General features: G+C 41.9%; 1 protein-coding gene, 2 non-coding genes and 1 pseudogene across 3 annotated transcripts; 1 reads left to right on the forward strand and 3 right to left on the reverse strand.

Annotated features, from left to right (window-relative positions):
• Positions 1 to 11,090: 11,090 nt before the first annotated feature.
• Positions 11,091 to 11,201, forward strand: LOC125511698 (annotated as a pseudogene).
• A 379-nt stretch (positions 11,202 to 11,580) lies between these two features.
• Positions 11,581 to 12,018, reverse strand: LOC125506971 (protein transport protein Sec61 subunit beta-like). The gene has a single exon (XM_048671678.1). It carries the CDS (start codon positions 12,001 to 12,003, stop codon positions 11,764 to 11,766), a length of 240 nt encoding a protein of 79 aa, XP_048527635.1. The 5' UTR covers positions 12,004 to 12,018; the 3' UTR covers positions 11,581 to 11,763.
• A 365-nt stretch (positions 12,019 to 12,383) lies between these two features.
• LOC125511885 lies at positions 12,384 to 12,470 on the reverse strand. Its single transcript, XR_007285156.1, has one exon. It is a non-coding gene; the product is annotated as a small nucleolar RNA snoR27 (small nucleolar RNA).
• Positions 12,471 to 12,537: 67 nt separating this feature from the next.
• On the reverse strand, positions 12,538 to 12,641 carry LOC125511883. Its single transcript, XR_007285154.1, has one exon. It is a non-coding gene; the product is annotated as a small nucleolar RNA snoR26 (small nucleolar RNA).
• Positions 12,642 to 20,941: the final 8,300 nt, after the last annotated feature.

Raw genomic sequence — 20,941 nt, forward strand, 5'->3', positions numbered from 1 at the left:
GTATCACTCAACTTCACGCATCCATGTGTGCCACTATTACAAGGTACACAAAGCTTAACAATTCCTTAGACTTGTAACGCGCCTCTTATTTCAGCAATAATAGCATCATCAATGCAACCTTATATAGGAAAGGTTTCATTTATCTTGAATCAAGATTTTTCTTACAACGCCATGAACCTGGTGTTAGTACAAGACTCTAGATACCCAATGCAATGAATAAAATCCAAGATATCCCTTTTTTAGAGTGAAAGATCTCATGAAGATCAAGTAGGCACCTCTCTTCAGTTCATATGTGTTTATCACGGCATGTGGTTTCTAGGAAAATCTCTCAATGTGCTTCTCAATATCGCAGGCTTGGTAATTAAGTACAGTTGTAATAGCTATATGTACCTGGTTGCACACGAAGTACAACTCATGTTCAAATTTTTTCTAGATCTAATGCTTCTGAACCTGGGGATATGTATACAGTTAGTAGCTTTCTTACCAACGCAATGGTCATGGTCGTGGTCGCGGCAGCAGGCGTCGAGGTCTTCCCGGCGCCACCGCTCTCCTTCCACATTCAGAGACAGTGCGGCAGCGACGGACCTGTCACCGGCCTTTAGGTCCGCCAGCTATCACGCCGGTCATGGTGGCCAACCTCGACACAGGCTTCGTCTTCTTCGGTTGTGTAATGGTGGATGCCTCGCTCTCCCTCGGAAACACCATGATGGCCACTGTTGATCCTGCCCTGCCCGCCAGCATGGTCGCCATCGCAGGCATCACCTTCCCGTCCAGCCCGCGCTCGCCGGCTGCCTCTCCCGCGACCCGCTACACAACTACATGGCTCCTGCTTCCATGGAAACGCATTGTAATTTGTATTCACCAAGAAGCAACAGAAGAAATATCACTACATTAAATCCTAGTATGATGAACCATTTAAGCCGAGATACATACAGAGCAACACATAGATTAAAGTTAAATCTAGCAATATGGTAGTACACCTTGGCACCGGGTAAACCCCAGATTAAACAATGTGGTAGATAGTTGTTTACCTGAATGCTGACAGAAGTATACCAAGTAACAAAGCTAGTTACTGGCAAAGCTCAATGCCTCCAAACCAAAGTTGAACTCCTAACAAGAAATGTCAACGAGTCAAGCTAGCTGAGGCCAAACTTTGGAACCTCAAAAATTGGAAGGGAAGACGAAATTAGGAAAGGCAAGAGAAAGAAACTAACATGGGATAAAATTACCTCATTGCTCCAAACATATACAGTACTGCTAAGAAATTTCCTTATTAGTTATTTTGTAGAATTAGCCCACTGATGAGATAAGATACTAAATATAGTTATTTCTTACAACAATCTCTGGAAAATTAGTATTACACCAAATGTTGCCAAGAAACATATACACCGGGACAAGAAGTGCTTCTGTTTCAGAGAACTAACTGAACAAAGAGACTTCAATTAATAAAGTAGCACATAGTCCGTGATGTAATGTAATTCGTAGCAGCACATGTCCTTTGATGCAATTTTCATCAAGAAAGTGGTAAAAGAGCAGCGCTGATTTCAATTCTTACCACATGGACACGAATTACCTGAAGCCTACCAATCAAGTTGAGTACGGAATGTAGTAAGAGAACTACTGTGTGAGCTAAGGAAACAGCATCGAGGACAAAACACAAGGAAATATGTTTGTCACTTGTCAGTACATTCCCCTAATCTCACCAATTATACACTACATGTGCATACACTTCTATTTATGCGTCTTAAGTTATGTTTGATAGCTCAATTGATCCTGAATTAAACCAAATAGAATGTCAACTCTTTTGGAAAGGTAGACAACCATATAAATACATGATGTTTAAATACATTTGAAAGCCATAACTTAAGTTCGCAGAAGCTATAGAAAAAGTGATCTATAGTTTCCTTGTGCTCTAGATTGTAGGTTTATCTTAGGTGCAAGATGAGAAATTTTATTTCTTTGAAGAATATAAAGATAGAAAAGAAGAAATCAGTTGCTGCCTGCCTGACTTAGGTTTGCAACATACAAATAGATATACAGACCATGAATGTACTATAACTTTAGAAGAATATACATTAATCTTCCATATTGCAGGGAGAACAAATCTGGAGCACAAAGTAGAGAGAAACACTTGCAACATATGTGCAGGATATAAGACTACATATAACTGTGCAGCACACGGAGATAGGATGGTGCACCATGGGCTGCAAAAAGCGAGAAGAGTGACTTGGGAATGTTTCGGTGGTTCTGGCGAGGGGGTGCATGAAGGGTCGCTAAGAAGATCCCATTAATTAATCCATTATTTGTAGTAGCAACCCATAAATGTGCTGATGTATTTCCATTGATTTGATGTAAAACGATAAAAGAAAACTAGGGCCACACACTTGTGCCACCTTTTGGCTCTACCCTATTAGAGAAATACAAGATGACACATATTTTTAAACTTAACTATTATCAGACCAACAAAGAAAAACCAAAGTAATTTACTACTCCTCCGTCCCAAAATAAGAGTCGGCGATTTATCAGCGAAATTTTTCATGTTATAGAGTACTATAGTTTAGCACATTTTCTTTCACAAGTATAGCGGTTGAATAATGCCCAACAATCTGAAATCATTCACTTACAAAGAAAGAGGGAAGACATAATATGGGCTTGTTAGCTCATCCATACACAGTTGAATCAGTGATGAAGTGGATTGTCAAAAAGAACATAGGGGAAACCATCATATCCACGTGTGGCATACTCAGCTCCACCCTTTCTCATCACTATCTTTGTTCATGTTATGTACTGGTTAGTTTTCTCAGAATCGGCCGGGGCAGGTGAAGCTCTGTTCAACTCCTGCTCAAGAAAGAACCTTTGTGAGGCCAAATAACCAAAAATTCTTGTTTACACAAACATGAAAATGATGAACTATGCAATAATTTCTTAGTGATCATGCAATAAGCTGGCCCTTCCAAAACTTTCAGAAGGCTGCGGTAGATTTGGCTCACACATACATAAAACAATATGTATATAATGATTTTACCTCATAATGGATGTTTTTAGAAACTCATAATATATATTTGATAGCTCCACTCCAAAAGTATGAAATTCCTCACGTTGAATATATATAAACAAGGTGACATAAGTATCTCTTTTGGAAATACCAACGAAAAGAGGAAAGGTTATGTCAGCGACCAATTGGAATTGTCGAAAGTTCAGCACATCAGTCTCTGAGCAAATGTACATGCAAAGCAATTCTTTCTTGGAGTGAACTCTGAACTCTTATGTGCCACATGTAAATAAAACATCAAATTATAGTGCAGAAACATGGTGTATACATGTGTGGTTGGTGACCCTATAAGAATCACCAGAAAGAGATCAAGTTAACAGAACTTCTTTTTTGTAAGGGCCTGAAAGGTTATATAATGAACAGAAGATTCATGGAAAGGCATCATGTACATGATACATGTAGCTAGAGAATCACAGTGCCCTCAATCAAAAAGCTAAATGTCAGTGAAACATATTACCTAAAGTGTTTTATGTTCTCCCCATTAGTGATCGCACTGAATCAAAAAGCATAATGTCAGACAAACAGATTAGCTGGAGTGAAGGCATCGGGCAAACAGATTATCTGAATAAAAAGCTCACCAAAAAAGGAATTAAACAGATTGAGTACTTTGCATGGTATACATACTTGTCCCACCATGCATATACCCCACGCATGGTGGTGGTATCAACAGCGTAATGAGCTAATGCTGCCCTTGTGTCGCCGTCGATAGAAAGGCTGTCATCGTCGATGCCGCGCGCCTCCGAACTGAGGATCCATTTGGCATGGAGGAGACACGATCAGATTGACACGTCCATCCCCAAACAACGAGCCCAGGCATGATAAAGACTATTATGACTGGGAGTTGCATATCTCCACTTTGTGTCTGCAACCCTACCTGCTACAACTCCAAATCAGGGGAGCATCGCTTCGTTCCCGGCAAGACTGTCTATGCAGGTGCCGCAGCCGTCGGCGACGCCCTACCACAAAAGATCGTCTCCGAGTCCCAAGTTGTCGCACCCAACCCCAAGGACTTGCAGCACAGCAGCATGCAACATACGTGGCGGCGAGATGGCATGCTTCGACGACAGCGGGTCCCCGGCCGCGGCAGGGTGCCCCTTTGGTAGTGACACAGCGCCGTCGGTGGTGGGCATCCTGATGTCATCATGGAGGCACGATCAGATTGACCTCTCGTGCAGAAGGCTGCCGTCCTCGTTGCCACACACGGAGGCTGCCTCCTCACTGGATCAGGTCGGAGTGGCGTCCTGAGAGAGAAGACGCACACGGTGCCCGCCCCCTCGATCTACCTCTCTCGGCACGGCCCATCTCAACGAGATGTGGTCATGCCGGATCTGGCTGCCGCCCCGCTGACTTGCTCAATCGATCTGGGGCCTTCCCACTTTAAGAAAAAAAGGTGAGTGGAGGGCGTCACTGGCGGGGGAGAGGGAGGCTCTGCGTGGGGGAGAGGGAAGAGGGCGGCTGTGCACGGGCGTTCGAGGGGGCCTCATTCGCCTGATTTTTCTTCGTTACGAGCGAGGGGGCCTTTTCGCCTGTTTTTTTTTCATTTTGTGCAAGTGGGAGCCTTTTTGTCTGGTTTTCTTCTCGTTACGTGAGAGGGAGCATGGTTTCATTGTTTCTTCGGTGGTGGGAGGAGTGACGAAAAAACCCAGACGAAGGTGGGAGGTTGAGACGAAAAAAAACCGGACGGAGCGGAGACTACCAAGTCGTCCCTTAGGCCTTGTACAATGCAAGGTGTTTAGGGGAGGTGCTTAGAGAAATAAATCAGTCTTTAATTAAGCACCGGTGCTTATTTGTACAGGATAGACGCTTAACTAGGCATCTCTCCTATAGAAATAGGCACTGGTGCTTCAGAAAAATCTGGTTTATTTTTCTAACCACCTCCCTAGCATTGTACAAGGCCTTAGGAGTAGAGATACTAGCAGTCCGCTCACCCAATTGGAGGAAAAAAGAAAGGAGAATTAGATCTCCCAAGCCGGCTTGTTCAAAGGAAACATAGATATGGCTACTTCTTGGCGATGTCTAGGTGGATCGTTAGTGAGTAGCGGGTGCATAGTAATCGGTGATTGATTGTCTTGCCGAGGCAGGACAATGTAGGTGGGTTTCTTGTACTATTTTCTTCTTTATTGTCTAATACATTGATACACATGCTATGTGTATTCTAGAAAGAAAAAAGATATATGGCTACAATTGTGACTCTCCAATAAAACCTCTTTTCCTAGGATGGTATGAATGCAAACATGAGAACGTGACAAGTAACACCAATTATGAATTATGCTCATCTTTTGGTTTCCTCCAATGTTTCATACTATTCGGTAGATTGATTACACATTTTTGAAACACAAGTCTTGAACAGGGCCTGAGTGAGAGTATTTATACAATGAACATTCATGAACCTCTCACCCTTCACACAATTGGGATCCAACCACTTATTTCATGATGTTTTCACCTCTTTTCTGTTCATTTGTTTTGTAAGAAGAACTACAACATAAACAAAGAACGGTCACATGCTTTCAGTGTCTACTCACATAATGGAAGATGCTACAACAGTTCCCGGATGACTTGGCCAACACTTATCGCATGCTTGGATGTCAAAGGCTATATATGTAGTCACACAGCTGCTCATCTGCTTTAGGAATTAGGATGATAAAGGTCCAGTGTTCATGAGTCTAGATACCTTTTCTTTCATATTACTTTCAGTCTAGGGAATACTCTGAAATATTGGAAGAAAACAAAAGTTGAGCAATTACTATACTACTACGAGCCATTTCTACATGGACCTTCACTCCACAATTAGACAACAGTTTTGTACAATTATTATTCTTCCACTGCAGAAGCAGAACTTGAAGAGTTTCCTGGATGCCTAGCGTCATGGGAGAAACTCGCAGGGGGCCTTGTATACAATGAGCTTGTGCGATGCCGTTATAAGTTTGTTAAGTCTGTTAGAATATGGCGGACCATCAAAAATAGTATGAGTTATATATATAGCAGTGTAATCCATTTAACTTTTCTCAAGGTACAAGGCAACAAAAATAGAGTATTTGTGATGTTGTGATATCTCTTACTGGAAATTGAAACACACGTTTCTAAATGAATTTTCATCCATTGGAAATTTCGATATTCTATTTTCTTATATAATCTGGTGTATTGGCTGCTAGGAACACATGCAACGTGCATATTCAGCCTGCATACAAACAGTTGCGGTTCCCTCTGCACAGCTGCACATAAGCAGAGCTCGGTGGAAAAGGATGGAGGACTCCCAACATCCCAATCCAGCGCAACTCTGCCGACGTCGATAAGGGGAAATAGCCAGCAGCTCCTTCGCAAACACAGAAGGCGATCTCCATGATGATCCACCATGATGGTCATGGCCGAAACTCATGGCCATCCCATGACCATTTGATTGTGAAATCTCCAAGCGTGCCGGCCTCATGACCCCGATTGACGATGATGTCGACAACCAATATACATGGGGTTTGAAAGAAGTTTGCAATGCATATTTACATGATAATAAGGACGAGACATTGAGACACATGAAAATGGGTCTATGATCGATTTCGATGCTAGTAAATACGATATATACATATATTAATTCATATATCATCTCAAAATTGCATCATTTACCTAAAAAATTGAATTGCCCCCTATGAAGAGGTAATCTATGGTAGTCTGCTGCCATAGGGAGTGTATGTAATATATGGCATCGTATGTCTGAAGAGTTGAAGTGCTGCCTAGGTTGCATATGTAGAAAATATCTTTCCTTATGGTGAGTAGTGCTCATCTGTCCTTTGTTTTCCTCCAATGTTCCATACTACTATGCGGAATAATTTGACATTGCGAAGCACAAACCTTGAATAAGGCCTGAATGAGAGTATTTATACAATGGACATCAATGAAGTCCTTCATATTCTTCATGCGATTGACATCCAACTACTCATTTCATGAAGTTTTTGCCTTCTTTTTCTCTACTTTTTTTTTCACATGATAGAACAGAAGACCAAACGGTTCTTGAATGACTTGCTCAACACTTGTCACATGCTTATCAAACGAAAGCTATATGTGTAGCCCACCTATACTGCCTGCCAAGCATAATTTTTCTGCAACCAGAACATTTCCTTCAGACTCAGGAACTAATATGTAAAACTATAGCAATGGCTTGTATGCAACATATTAGAAACAAATCGCTCGGGAAGATTAATAACTGTAAAAAAGAACGAGTGACCAGCCAAGCACTTCTTGCAAGGAATCGACCATGACGACTCATCTCAGAATATATTATCAGGTATATAAACTAAAATTATAATATGGAAATGTCTTAGGGATCCGATAGTCATTTGCTGTGCAGTTATTCAAGTCTATGGGTTCCTCTGTTCATAGGTGCACCTTGCATATGGAACCTGACATTAAACTACTCATCGCACGAAGTTTTTTCATTAACTTTTCTTCTCTTCCTGGAAGGCCTCCTTTGGTTTAGAGGAAAAAATTCTTTAGAACCCTTTGTTTTGTAGGAATGGAATCATATTCCTATGGAGGAATTATTCCTATCCTCCACATTTCATAGAAAAATAAACATTATCCTTAACTTAATGGAAAAAATCATATGATATGAATCAAAGGGCATCTCTCTTCCTATTTCTACTCATAGAATTTGCGTTACATATCATCATATTTCCTATGACTTTTCTATTCCTATGATTTTCTCTACCATATGAACCAAAAGAGACCTAAGAGGAGACAAAGCACGGAAATATAATGGTCACATGAGTTTGCGCCGCATACTTGCATGATAAAATAGAGACTATAAAAAGGGACGGGAACTTGGTGCTCTCAGGTACCCGCGCACCCTACATGCGCAAAAAAAAAAGTAATTCAAAAAATTCCAAATCTTGTTTGGAATCAAAGATGATTAGGTATTGTACTCATATAAAAAGTTTGGACAAGAGATGATTCATATTAACTTCAGGGCAAAAAAGACAAGTTTGTGACGACAATATAGTGTGTATAGTACTTGTATATAGTGTTTTTTTTTGCCAAATCTTCGACCCAGGATGCAACTGAAGTCATTTTCTGACGAATCTTTTTATACGACTACAATACTTGATCATATTTGATACCAAAAAAGATTTGGAGTTTTTTGAACTTTTTTTGAACTACTATTTTTTTTTGCATATATGGTGCGCTGGAACCTAGGTTCTCCTTCATATTTTCCCTATAAAACGCTTCTTGAATGACTTGATCAACACACTTATTGCATTCCTCACTAGAAAAAAAACAACACACTTATTGCATGCCTTGCTAACAATGTTGCATCGTTAATGCCATATACACAACTAACCCTATATATATATATATATATATATATATATATATATATATATATATATATATATATATATATATATATATATATATATCCAGCTGCCTTAGAATTTGGCTGTCAAAGGTCCAATGCCGTATCGTTAGTATGTTTCCTTCTGTTTTAGTGTCCAGCCAATGGGACACTCTCAAATGAAGGGGTCTCTCGTGCTCATGTGATTGACATTAAACTATACTCATCGCACGAAGTTTTTTCATTAACTTCTCTTCTCTTCCTGTAAGAGGAGACAAAACACGGAAATATAATGGTCACATGAGTTTGCACCGCATACTTGCATGATAAAATGGAGGCTATAAAGTGGGACGGGAACTTGGTGCTCTCGGGTACCCGCGCACCCTATATGCGCAAAAAAATTAGTAATTCAAAAAAAGTTCAAAAAATTCCTAATCATGTTTGGAATCAAAGATGATTAGGTATTGTACTCATATAAAAAGTTTGGACAAGAAATGATTCATATTGACTTCAGGGCAAAAACGACGATTTTATGACGACAATATAGCGTGTATAGTACTTTTGTATTTTTTTGCCAAATCTTCGACCCAGGATGCAACGGAAGTCATTTTCTGACGAATATTTTTATACGACTACAATACTTGATCATGTTTGATACCAAAAAAAATTGTAATTTTTTGAATTACTTTTTTTGCATATAGGGTGCGTTGGAACCCAGGTTCTCCTTCGTATTTTCCCTATAAAACGCTTCTTGAACGACTTGATCAACACACTTATTGCATTGATGCTAAAAAAACACACTTATTGCATTCCCCGCCAAAAAAAACACACTTATTGCATGCCTTGCTAACAATGTTGCATCGTTAATGCCATATACACAACTAACCCTATATATATATATATATCCAGCTGCCTTAGAATTTGGGTGTCAAAGGTCCAATGCCGTATCGTTAGTATGTTTCCTTCTGTTTTAGTGTCCGGCCAATGGGATACTCTCAAATGAAATATTGGAGGAAAACAAAATATAATGGTCTTTCCTGATACACTCCTGCATTACCAAAAACCCTAGATTCATCAACCCCACCCCGATCGCAGCCGTATTCCTGCTCGCAATGGAGGTTGCTATCAACCAGTTCGCCGTTGTAGCGGCGACCACTGTATTCAGCAGCACCGTCTCGCAGCTCCGCCGCACCCCTGCCTTCCTTTCGCCAAAGCGCCACACAATCTACACAAGGCATGTTGCACGGCATTGGAAGAATCTCGCCTCTTCCCTGACCAGTGAGCACATTCTCACCGATCGACTTCGCCGGAGAGGCACGACACCCAGAGGAGCGTCTAGCACACACCACTATGGGGCGGGCCTTCCTGGAGATTGGCAAGGAGACGACAACATCTGTGACAACTTGTGCGTCCTCCTTCAAATCCGGTGTCCTCCGTCCTCACTATCTGTGGCTAAATGCCCGTCGTGCAGGTTGGCAGAATGCTCGCTGATTCGTAAAGCCATGATAAATTGGTTCATAGGATATGATTATCGTAGGAATAGGAATTTTGTAGGAAATGAGATGGCATGTATCTCAAATCATATGAGTAGGAATAGGAAATGAGATGTCATTTGGTTGACACCAAAGGAATTTTTCCATTGAGTCTAGGCTCATTTTTATTTTCCTATGAAATGTGGAGGATAGGAATCAATCCTATATAGGAATAGGAATCTATTCCTATAAACCAAAGGGTTTTAAAGGAAAAAATTCTATAAGAATCCTATCATGTAAAATTCCTGTGAAATTCCTCCAAACCAAAAAAGGCCTAAAGTCTGACCGAATCAATAAAATTCCACATTCCAACTTCCAAAAGTGGATCAATAAATTATGAGGCCTGAACTAGTTAAAGTAACTAAAGTCTGCACTGGTTTATCAAAAGGAAAACAGCCAGAGAATAAATTAGATAGAGAAAAACTACATGTGCGCTCCGAGCGACCGGGCCTCCTGGGCAGTAGGGGACCTCCCCAAAATGGAAAATTGAGCGGTTCCGGCTTGTACCGGCAGATCTAGAGCCCCTCGTTGCGATCAGAAGATTAGTACAACACTGTACAGTATAAAAAGATAAGCATTCTGTTTCGGATATACATAGCTATACAACCTGCAAACAGGATACATGGGTCCCATCAATGTCGCCTTTTGGTCAGATGACACATTGTCTTACATGCATGTGCTACCCATTCTCCCTCTTCTCTCTCCCAAACTAATCCATTCATTTATTTCCCCTTTGCTAACTTAAAATCATTCATATCTCTTAAATCAAACTTTTGATTTCAAAACTTTTTATATATTTTGAACTCATGTGGCAAAAACCATTAAAAAAAACAAATCTGAAAAAGATAAAGAACAAACCCTAAACACAAAACTGGAAGAAAAGGGGAAAACCCTCCGAGTAGTAGACTGCTGCGACCGAAAAAGAACGAGCAGTGGATGCGTGCACGTGGGCCGGTCCACCTCACTCCGCCAGCGAAGCCACACTGTGGGCCTCTGGCATCCACTGGGACGTATCCCTAGCCTCCTAGGCCTGCCTAGTACACACCCGCACCATCTAAAGAATGTCGCTCAATGGGCCGGCCACCAAGCGCCCTTCGTTTAGTCCCACCTCGCCTGGGAACGGGGAGAGAGCAGGGAGCTCGGCTACATAAGAGTGTGGGGGTGCTGACAGTGAAAGGCACGCAGCTGCGTGGTGAGCACAAAGCGAACTATTCTTTCGCCTTTTACTAAAGAATACCGTGTGCACGCCACATTAAGCAGCATACCTTAATTTTTAAAGGGTGTCTTCTCCCTGTGAGAAGGCCCCAACAATACTGAATTTGAAAATTTTGTGGTATTTTGACAAAATGCCAACGGTCCCGCTTGGAATCGGAGTAAGATTTTACATCTGGATTTACTTTACAGACTGGTAAATTTACAACAGTCATAATTTCTAAGTTAGAAGCCACAAACTTGATTTTTATCATCTGTTAACTACTCCAGTGACAAGGGCTAGGGACTGGATGGACTAGTTACAAATCACAATTCAGAGATTTGCCAAGCATAGTTTTTACTCAAGCAGAGCATTTGATTCAGACTCGGGAACTAATCCATACACCTACAGCAATGGCTTGTATGCAACATATTTGAAACAAAGCACGGACCCAGGAAGATTAACTGTAATAAAGAACAACTGACAAGCCAAAGCACCTTCTTGCAAGGATTCGACCATAACGTCTCATCTCAGTATATATATTATCAGGTATATAAACTTATATGCTAATATGAAAATGTCTTCAGGATGCGACAATCATTTGCTATGCAGTTATTTAAGTCTACGGGTTCCTCTGTTCATAGGTGCAGCTTGCATATGGAACCTAACGGTACAGCTTGCCGAAAACATGGAGCACAGCAACGACAGCAACAAACCCTATGCTCATGATCAGAACAGCATTTGGGGACATCTTGCGCCCAGCAGCCTCATCGGTGTAGAACTGAAGCATTGTACTGGCGCCACCGCCACCTCCAGCAGCAGCACCGCTGGTGGTTCTACGTCTGCGCAAGCTTGCAGCAGCTGCTGCACTCCCTCTTGCAGGTGCATCACCATTAATCACCATCTTGTTCTTACCTATCTGCATGGAAGTACCAGTTCTGATCAGAAGGTTTGTAACACTAGTATCTTAAATGACCAGAACATAAAGAGTATTATGAATGACCCAACCTGAATCTACGAAACCAAACTCGGAACCTATGGATACGAAACCAAACATGGATTCTATGGATGAACACGTGATCGAACATCACATGACTAGAAAGAAAGACGGACGGACCGACACGCAACTGTACATTATTAACATATTATTATATAACTTACTTTTTTGCAAACATACGGAAGTCAAAAGCCAGCAAAGTATACTACTCACAGATTAAAAGACCTCTTGACTGTCAAAGTTAATCAGACAAAACAATAAGGAAAGGTTAAGAACTTCAGGGGTGCCTTGGATCTCAGCAGATAATGTTTTTCTTCAGTACTTGAGAAGTTCAAGATAGATAACGCAGTTAACAATCACATCATCGATCCATGACTTGAGCAACAGAAAGCCATAAACAAACAAGCAAACAACCAAATTAAAATAAAAGAAAGAAGATGGGAGCATCTCAGACTACATAGTCCCCAATGTTTTTCTTCACTGTCAAAAGTCAAAACTCAAAGTGCAAGGATGAGTAAAAGTGGATGTAACATCACGGATGCTCTCGAGAACAAACAAATCAAAACGGCACAAGCAAAATCTCACAGCTACAAACCAATAGACAATATACATTTCTCCCAATCTCTCTCTTTCTTTATATGAGAAATATCTCTCTATTTCTTGAAGCAGAAACACAAACAAGGGTTGCAATATCCGGAGAAGAAAAAACAGCAGTCAGCATCAGCACCTCTCTCTCTCTCTCTCTCTCTCTCTCTCTCTCTCAGCCGTGGCCTCTCTTTTCTCAATCAGCAATCAGAACAAAATTCACATGAAGCAAACCTATAAGCATCTGCATCAGAAACTCATGTGTAGCACAACAAAGCAGCAGGAAATCGCAGCAGAAGCACACACACGGGGCTAAAATCGCGTCACATATAGCATCAGCGGCAGGCGCGCGCACACACACATCGGCATCTCTCTTGCTGAAGACGCCACTGCCACAGCTCCTCCCCCTCCCCTGATCCCGTCCTGCCCCGAGCGCCGCCGTTCCCTCCGCACCTCGCCGCCCCGGTCAAGCGCCGGGTCTCCGCGGATCGAGCTCCGTCGACAGCGTCCAACAACACGTCGGCATCCATTTCCCCGCCCCAGCCCCGTTGATCCACCGCCCGCCCCCCAAGGTAACGCTATCTCTCTGCTGCTCGATCTGAGAAAGAAATCGGGGGAAGGGAACGAACCTGTGAAACTGCAGCGACGGCGGCGGCGGGAAGGCGGCGTCCGGCGACCGGGGAAGAGATCCGGGAGGAAATAGGGCAACTGCTAGAGAGACCCTTTTTTTTTCGTTCTCTCCCCTAGAAATAGGGCCTGTCGGGAACGCGGGTGATGGGCCTGGTAGCCGGGCTCATGCTGGATCTGCATAGGACAATCAGGCCCTTTTTCTTTCTAAGACGGGTAATTAAGGGCAACTCTTTACCTCAAAAAATAATAATAAGGACAACTCTAACGGATCGATACATTTCGTACGCCTGTTTCTGTTTGATTCTGTACGGACAAAAAAGACACGGCCTAACGTGCCGAGGCAAATGGACAAATACTTGTTTTCTGGTTCGCTTCGATCCATTTCTAACCTAAATTTGGGCGGGGGTTACGTTCGTCTGGACACACCGTGGATGTCTGGTGCGTCCTCACATTGTCCTCCCCTAACCCACTAATCCGTGCCACATCATTCCATTCCCACATTTCCTCTCCAATCTGCCTCCTTCCTAGAGCCATGACCGACGTGCTCAACCCCATCGCTGCCTTCTTCCCCGCCATCCCCATCATGGCCGCCCGCTTTGTGGCCCAGAAGAAGTCAAAGAATGAGATGACCACTGAGCAGAGAGCGCCCGAGGCAACGAAACGGGCCAACCGGAGGAGGAAAGAGAAGGCAAAAGAAGAAGTCACCACGGCCGCCCACGCACAGGCCGCCACTCCGAACACTGAGGCCATCGCCGCCAAGGTCTTGCAAACCGCCCTCCTCTTGCTAGGGTTCTGCCAGCCAGCCATTCTCGGCATCGGCGCTACAACGACCACAACACGAACTCGTCGGCAGCCCGCCCGCATAGGCTTCCGGACTCACCGCACTTGTCAACATCGCCGACATATGGGTACCTTCTCGGACACGACCCGTCAGCAATGTCTTGCTTCTCCACGTCACCTCAGGACGGCTCCCCGAAAATGGGTGATTCCGTGTCGGTCGTCTCTGTGGTGCCCCCCCCCCCATTGACCTCAACACCACACATGTCCTATTTCACCAGGACCCTGACCATGGAGGAGATCTGGATCATTAAAGAAGAAAACACTAGTATATGGGTGAAAGTCACGTTGATTGGCATGATGAAACTTACCATAAGAAGTAGCAAACAAATGGAGAAATTCCAGACACATCAGCGCTTCTAGAGAGAAGATGGTACCCGGTACGAGCGCGTCGGCCCATACCTGTGCTTGGCCAGGCGGCGTCACCTCCTCCTGGTCGATTATTTTACCCGGTGGCTTCGGATAACGAAATAGAGCTATAGAGAGATCAAAAACTTCACCAGAATGAAGAGCTCTAGCTTCCAGAAGGGATCCGGATGGGGGGGGGGGCGATAGAAGGGCTTCGCTACGCTATCAACCCAATCAAGGAGACTTTGACATCAACCATCATTATCATTGCCATGGTAATACCAAACCCTAGGTGGATTCCTACATGTATTACTTTGATCATTCATACATGATTACCATGATTGCCCCTTTGATGTTTGTTGTCTTTATGTCTGAGTAAAACTCTTAGTTCTCGGTGATACAGAGGAACTTAGTATGTTTAGGTGTTGAATGTCGAGCGTATTCTACATCCTCCTTGTATGTTTATGTTACTAATTTTTTTTTGATGTTGAGTGAAGTCGATCACTTGCCCTTCAGGGTGTAAAGGTCATTACAATCGGCACACGGTTGGGTTTGTAGAGGTACTGCAGCATAGCTATCTCCTTCCTACCCCAACCGCTCAATAGGGGATTGCCGGAGAACGCCTTTAGCTACGTCCACTGAGAGACCCTTAATCGTTGTTGCCACAACCTGCATAAGAGGAGGAACCATGGTGGCATATGTTACATGGCTGCGACATTTATGTGCGTATTCATACTTGGCTCCACCCACTTATAAAAACATACAAACTGTTTTAGTTATCCAAACCACTATGCATTCACATATGTTATGCTAGACACATACTAATGGGGAATCCAGACCCCACGAGAACACCCTTCGTCCTATTTATTTCATCATCTCCATTTATTCTCTCTTATTCTTTTATTTAAGGGAAACTTGCACTTTACTTTCAGTCAACAATCACTCCCGCTTCCGCTCTACTTTGGACCGTAACTAACTTACATGCTCATTTTTCCTTTCTTGAGTATAATGGTTAGATTAAAAACAAAGATAGACTAGGAAAGTATTCAGGCTTGTCTTGTACTTCAAAAAGACCATGTACTCATATATATATAGAAAGTCTATTAATGACCCGGGGTGAAGAATTACTTATTCTTCACCCCAGTCCAGCGACCGAGCCATGCTTTCCCATTGTCTGATCCGTCCAGCCTTCCACCGTAACCCCTCGCGCGAGGTAAAACTTCTCTCTATCGACGTAAGTTTTCCACTTACCTTATCGCGGTAAAAAAATGCGGTCAAAGAAAAAAAGCTGGCAAAACCATTTTCTGTTCGTGGGGTCAGGAGTTTCCCCACTACCCCATTCCTATTTCTAATCCCGCGTGCCTGACTTGCGATCCTCAACGGCAACTGACTTGCGGCGTGGGGATCGGCCGTCGGAGGATCAATGAGCGCGGTGGGCGTGACGGAGCGGTGGTCGGCGGGTAGGCGCTGGGCGATGTGGGCACGGCAGTTGACCCCGGTGGGGTGCCATGGCGTGGTGCTCGGCGGGTTAGCTCGGCTGCAATGTCCGTGGACGCAGCGGCGAGATGAGCGGGGCGTGGCGTCGGTGTTGGGCAAAGCGGCCCATGGTGGTTGGCTGGCCGAGGCGGCGGTGGCGGCGGTTGAGGTGGTGGTCGACAGCGAGTCTGCGACCGCTTCATGTTGTGCTTGCCCACGACTGCTTACCCCTGTACGATGCTGGTCAGCTCAATCCAAATCTCTTCAGAGCTCGTCCATGCACGTGCCCCGCGGTTCTTTTCTCAAACCCTTAATTTGATATGCTGCTCTATTTCAACTCTACAAATCCCTTGTAACTCCTGACGAGGCATACCATGCAGAAATAGTTCGTACTGGTGATCCAATCGCTGTTTGGTTATCTCCTCTCAATTTGACACCTATAATCTTGTGGGAATTAGTTTCCTCTGAATTGATTCTACTAATCGTGTATTGTTTTCTTCATAGTCTGTAGCATTTTGCAGTTTGGAACATAGAATATCTGTAGTGCGTGAACAATTATTAACTTCTTTTACTTTCATGTTAGACACAAACAGTTTGGTTTTGGCCAAGTTGCTTAGAGCAGACACTTTTTTCATTTATTTCCCAGGCCTAATACCAATTTGATGTTCAAGTAATTTTATATCTCCGGCCAAGAGCTCACCTCAACGACCTCATGGAATCGAGATCCATCACTAAGAGCTCTCCTCTTTGTATGCAGGTATTGCTCTGCCCGTAAAGAATCTAATTGATGTGTTTTGCTGAATTCATTCCGAAATGATCAAGGCACCGAGCAGATGTCCAATTGGATATCTTTTTCAGTGCACATATATTGTTTCCTCAGTTTAATGCAAATTAGCGCCCCCTTCTTTTTCATGTCTGCATTTTCTTTGCAATTAGCAAGGAACTCAAAGACAGATGTGCATTTGCTCATGTGCATTCTAGTCCCTAGATTGTTTGGGGCTTTGGGCAATACATAATGCAAGAACTGGTAATTTCTATACATGTTTGAATAGAATGGCGCAGTATGAACAACTACTTAATCTTTTGTGGTTGAAATCCTGCACACATCTCTCTTGATTTATTTATATTGTCGGCTATCATGCACCATTACTTAATGAATCAAAATATCACAGTAATATTTCGACAACATTAACTTTCAACAAATGTACAGTTTCTGTATATCAAGTTTCTCTTCCCATGTTTCACTCCTTGCTCAACTGTTGGCATACATAAGCTTAACCAACACAAAAATGTATACACATGTTATCGCTGTAAAAACAACAAGCTTCTACAGTCAGGTTTTAATTTACAATGCTGGCCAAGATTCGGGACATGATAGATAATACCATGTTCCACACATAGTAATATATTGTACTGCACCACTGTATACACAGGTTTCTCTAATTTATTCGGATAGTTTCCGTGTGGACAATCTTTCCCCTTCTAATAAAAACTGACATTACCTTCGGTTTTGTTCAACAATGCATCCTAAAAATGGATAGCTCCTAAATTAAATGTATAGAGCACAATATCGATCGACAAAATGACCCGCCTATTGACTATATGCATCAGACATCTTTTACTGGAACAAGAGTCCTATTTGTCCAATTTATGAATTATATTGGAGCTTGCAAATTTAATATTTACTTTATTTCTTTTTGCAACAAGTATGATTTTCCCTTCCGAGGGTATTCTTCAGATTTTCATGTATACTGTGAAGTATTGGTTTTGCCCATCTTTAACCCATTATTTCTATCTTGCAGAGCTATCTATTCAACTATGATTAATTTCTTCTTCCTTGGGGCTTGTTTACCACTGTCATAGACAAGCATTTACTTAGTTCCTTGCCATAGTTATTAGTTCCTTCTAATATGTGGCTGATGGATTATGGGGAGTGCCTTTCAAACTAATGTTCCTCTTTTCTACTTACATTTTGACATGCATCTCCAACAGAATAAACAAGAACAGAGTAGTCACATGGAGTTGCAATGATACGTGTACATGTAACAATTGTCCAAGCTCTGAAACATTTTCAGATATAGTTGCGGAGCCTGTATGGTCATCCAGATGAGGAAGTTGCAAACACTAACTGGAAATAAATCTTCGCAGAAACTCTAGGGTCATCCAGATGTGGATTTTGCAACCCCTAATTAGAAATACAAACGTCTGCAGATAGGACAGACCAATGTCCATCTCAAGATTGATGGGAGAGTGTAGTACTACAGAAAGGTAGTTTTGCTGTAGATATTGATTTTTTAAATGCTACTTTCTCAAGTAGCGTATTGAATTTATTCTCTATGATTTGTGTATGACGAACTCACATCGTGTTTGTTCATTGTAAAATGTAAACTGATCTAGTTATGTAATGAAATTCAAGTGCTTTTCGAGTAGTTCTTATGTGGCCTAATATATGAATCCAGTAATTCTTATGTCTTCGCAACAACATACAAGAATATATTTTTTGTGGCCTAGAGATAATGAGTTGAATAGAAAGAAACTTTTGTGTGTGGTCCACTAATGAGTTAACACACACCTGATGATCGGGTTGACGACTTCTATAAAAACACTGGAGGAAAATGCAAAGGAGTAGTACCAACCAAGAAATCAACCTTATTTTTATCAGATACACTCAACAAGACATTTATTGATAAGGCTATCACCATTTGCATGATAATTCAAATGGTAAATGCATTGCACCCCAATAAAGTATTCGCTATACATCATGAAAAATATGGCAGTGAAATCTTTGCCTTGTAACAAATTTCACTTGCATCCATACATTTTGTTACAGATGAATAACCAAAGACCATCTGAATGACATGTTCCATACATGGCATATGAATTCAGAGTTCCTTCTGGCATCGGCAGATTCAGTCAGGCTTATGAATTTAAACAAGCATCAATAGGCCAAGAGACTGCATATGGTTGTAGGTGTGGCTGTGTTGTGCTTGTTCTAGTAGGTGACATGAGCATCCTGGTGTTGCAGCACCACCACTCCATGTGCTTCCTTGCAACGCATTCCTTGGTGGTGATGCATCTGTGGAGATCCATGCACTATTAGTTCATACTGAATTAGTTGGTTCAGTTAACACCTACAATGCAAGGATGCAGATCTTGCTGTAAGCTAGATAACATGTATAAAAGCCCTATAGCAAAAGTTGATGGGTAAAACATCTGAAGCTGCATGTGAACGAGAAGGAAAATTCGATCTCTTTTCCCCATGCCTTCCATATCAAGAGAATTCATTTGGAAATGTGCAAAACTGTAACTTTCACAAAGAAACATCACGAGATATTAACAAGCAATAGCTCTTAATATGCAAAACTGGCAGAAGATCATTATTTCTCTTCGTTAATAGTTTCTCAAAGAGAACATCTGAAGTCAACACTTTGAGAACACCTTGAACAAGAGAATCTTGTCATGTCCAGTCGAACAATATGTCGAACTAAGACAATTTTTGACATGCAAAGTAAAGATATATTCAGACTAATATAATCTGATTCAGTGTAACACAGGAGATAAAGATGAATCCCAGACCAAAAGAATTTAATTAAAACAAAATCGGACCTACTGGCAATTTTTTCTATGTTTTTTCTTGAATAAATCTTTTAGATAAAAGCAACCTTGTTTTAAAACATAATGCAGAGTTGTAGACAAAGCCATTTCCCCTTTGTTCATAAATCCATAAATGAACCTTTGTTATATGATGCACCAGCATAACACAATTGCAGAAATAGAAATGAGGCTTACCTTTGTTTATTGACGGACAGAAGAATGCTAAGAACTGGATAGTACACTAGCAAAAATATGGATGTACAGCAGTAGCGAGTCTGGCGCATAGACCGTTGCGCTTCCCAACCAAATCAACTGGGTAGATATGCGCAAATAAAAATCAACTGAGTAGATGTGAGAGAGTTTATGTCAAAATTGTGAAATATATATAACAACAATGATTAATCTACTTTTTCAATCTACAAGTGTACCTGAAAAGATTAAACATATTGGCTTATTTATTCTCCAAATAAGTTAGCCAGTAGCCTGCATATGTGATTGTGTAGTGGCGATGGAGTCCACCAACCAAATCAAATTGAATGTTTGGAAAACATCATGGTTTGCAACACATTTCCTTCAACTTCTTCATGTCAAATAGACCACAACTTTTTCTCACTTGTCCACTGCAGAACACACGCAGTAATTACAGAGAAATAGAAGTGTTAGGGAGAAATTTCCTCTGTGGCACGTAGCAAGATTAAGAGAGAGCATAGCTTTCCTCGGTTGCGTATAGCAAAGTGTCAGGGGAGAACTTTCCTGTCTCAGTAAATCCCTCTATTCACTTTAAAAAAATGATGTGGTTTTTAATCAAACCAAGCTAACCCAAAATCTGATTACGATGCAAAACTGAAATACAACAAGAACATGGTCACTGTATGAACCGAGAATCAAGCTACCCTTCTGACATGATACGGAAATTTCTAAACAACAGCAAAAGAAAAACTAATTGATTGTTACTCTGCTCCCACAACAAAATGACCTACCATACTTTTGCTACTGATTTCAGAAAGATAATGCATCAACTTCTTCTAACATTATAAGACCTTAGCATAATAAGTTTTATTTCTCAAAACATAGTCATTTCGTTCTTCTCTCATTACAACAGCAAAATTGATTCGCTGAAAGAAATTCGCCAAACTTATAACACACAAATTCTGATGCACTCCTGTCAAAACAAACAAACTCCTGTGTATCAAAAGTACTTAGGGACGTCACCAAGGGGTGGATGCGGCCAGGTGACCAGATTCTAGAGAGGCAAGATGCGGACCTCGTGCTCATGGGCGCATGAAGTAGGAGCCAGTGACCAAACTTGAAGAGGAGGTCGACCATACCTAGACCATGACGACTCAATGACTGTCGATGAAATCTTTGGATCCAG

This window comes from Triticum urartu, chromosome 5 (genome assembly GCF_003073215.2).
Source record: "Triticum urartu cultivar G1812 chromosome 5, Tu2.1, whole genome shotgun sequence".
In the NCBI taxonomy this organism is placed as follows: Eukaryota; Viridiplantae; Streptophyta; class Magnoliopsida; order Poales; family Poaceae; genus Triticum; species Triticum urartu.

What these genes read in the sequence shown, in the direction of transcription:
- LOC125506971 (XM_048671678.1), bottom strand. Translation starts at nt 12,003, where the DNA reads ATGGTGATTAATGGTGATGCACCTGCAAGAGGGAGTGCAGCAGCTGCT.